Source organism: Etheostoma spectabile, chromosome 16 (assembly GCF_008692095.1).
Source record: "Etheostoma spectabile isolate EspeVRDwgs_2016 chromosome 16, UIUC_Espe_1.0, whole genome shotgun sequence".
Classification (NCBI taxonomy): Eukaryota; Metazoa; Chordata; class Actinopteri; order Perciformes; family Percidae; genus Etheostoma; species Etheostoma spectabile.
The window spans coordinates 24,351,583-24,351,963 of NC_045748.1; the positions used below are offsets into that span (position 1 = coordinate 24,351,583).

Here is a 381-nt window from a genome sequence, read left to right on the forward strand (position 1 = left end):
CCACCTTCCATTTAAACTTTGAGCAGCTATTTGTTTTCAAGTGGAGTGTTGTCAGTGTGATAGGAAAGAACAAAGTCAAGGACAAGGTGAAGTTCTGGCTCAACTGCAAAGGAGAATTAAACAGCCGCCATCATGTTTTAGCACCATTTCAGAACAAAGCTCAGCCCGAACTGACACGCATGTAAGCTGAGTGGGGGGGTGAGACTTTTTGGCTCCATGGTCATTGAGATGTTCTTCCTCTTTGCTCCCCCGCTCAAAGCCTCAACAACACATTGCGCTCAACTCAGATTTAAAAATAGAAAGAAAGCGTGTTGAAAAATGAGACCGGCTTGCCCACTTGCAGGACCATATGTTGGAGCTGAGCCACGTTCTCCAACCAAG

General features: G+C 45.9%; 1 protein-coding gene across 1 annotated transcript in view; it reads right to left on the bottom strand.

Moving 5' to 3' along the window:
* The window catches only part of LOC116704214 (lysozyme C-like), a 3,359-nt gene extending 3,333 nt beyond the window's left edge, over positions 1-26 (bottom strand). The window contains 1 exon segment of the mRNA XM_032539500.1: positions 1-26. This exon segment is cut by the window's left edge and continues 110 nt beyond it. Coding sequence (XP_032395391.1) covers positions 1-11 — 11 coding nt within the window. The 5' untranslated portion in view covers positions 12-26.
* Between the last annotated feature and the right edge of the window lie 355 nt (positions 27-381).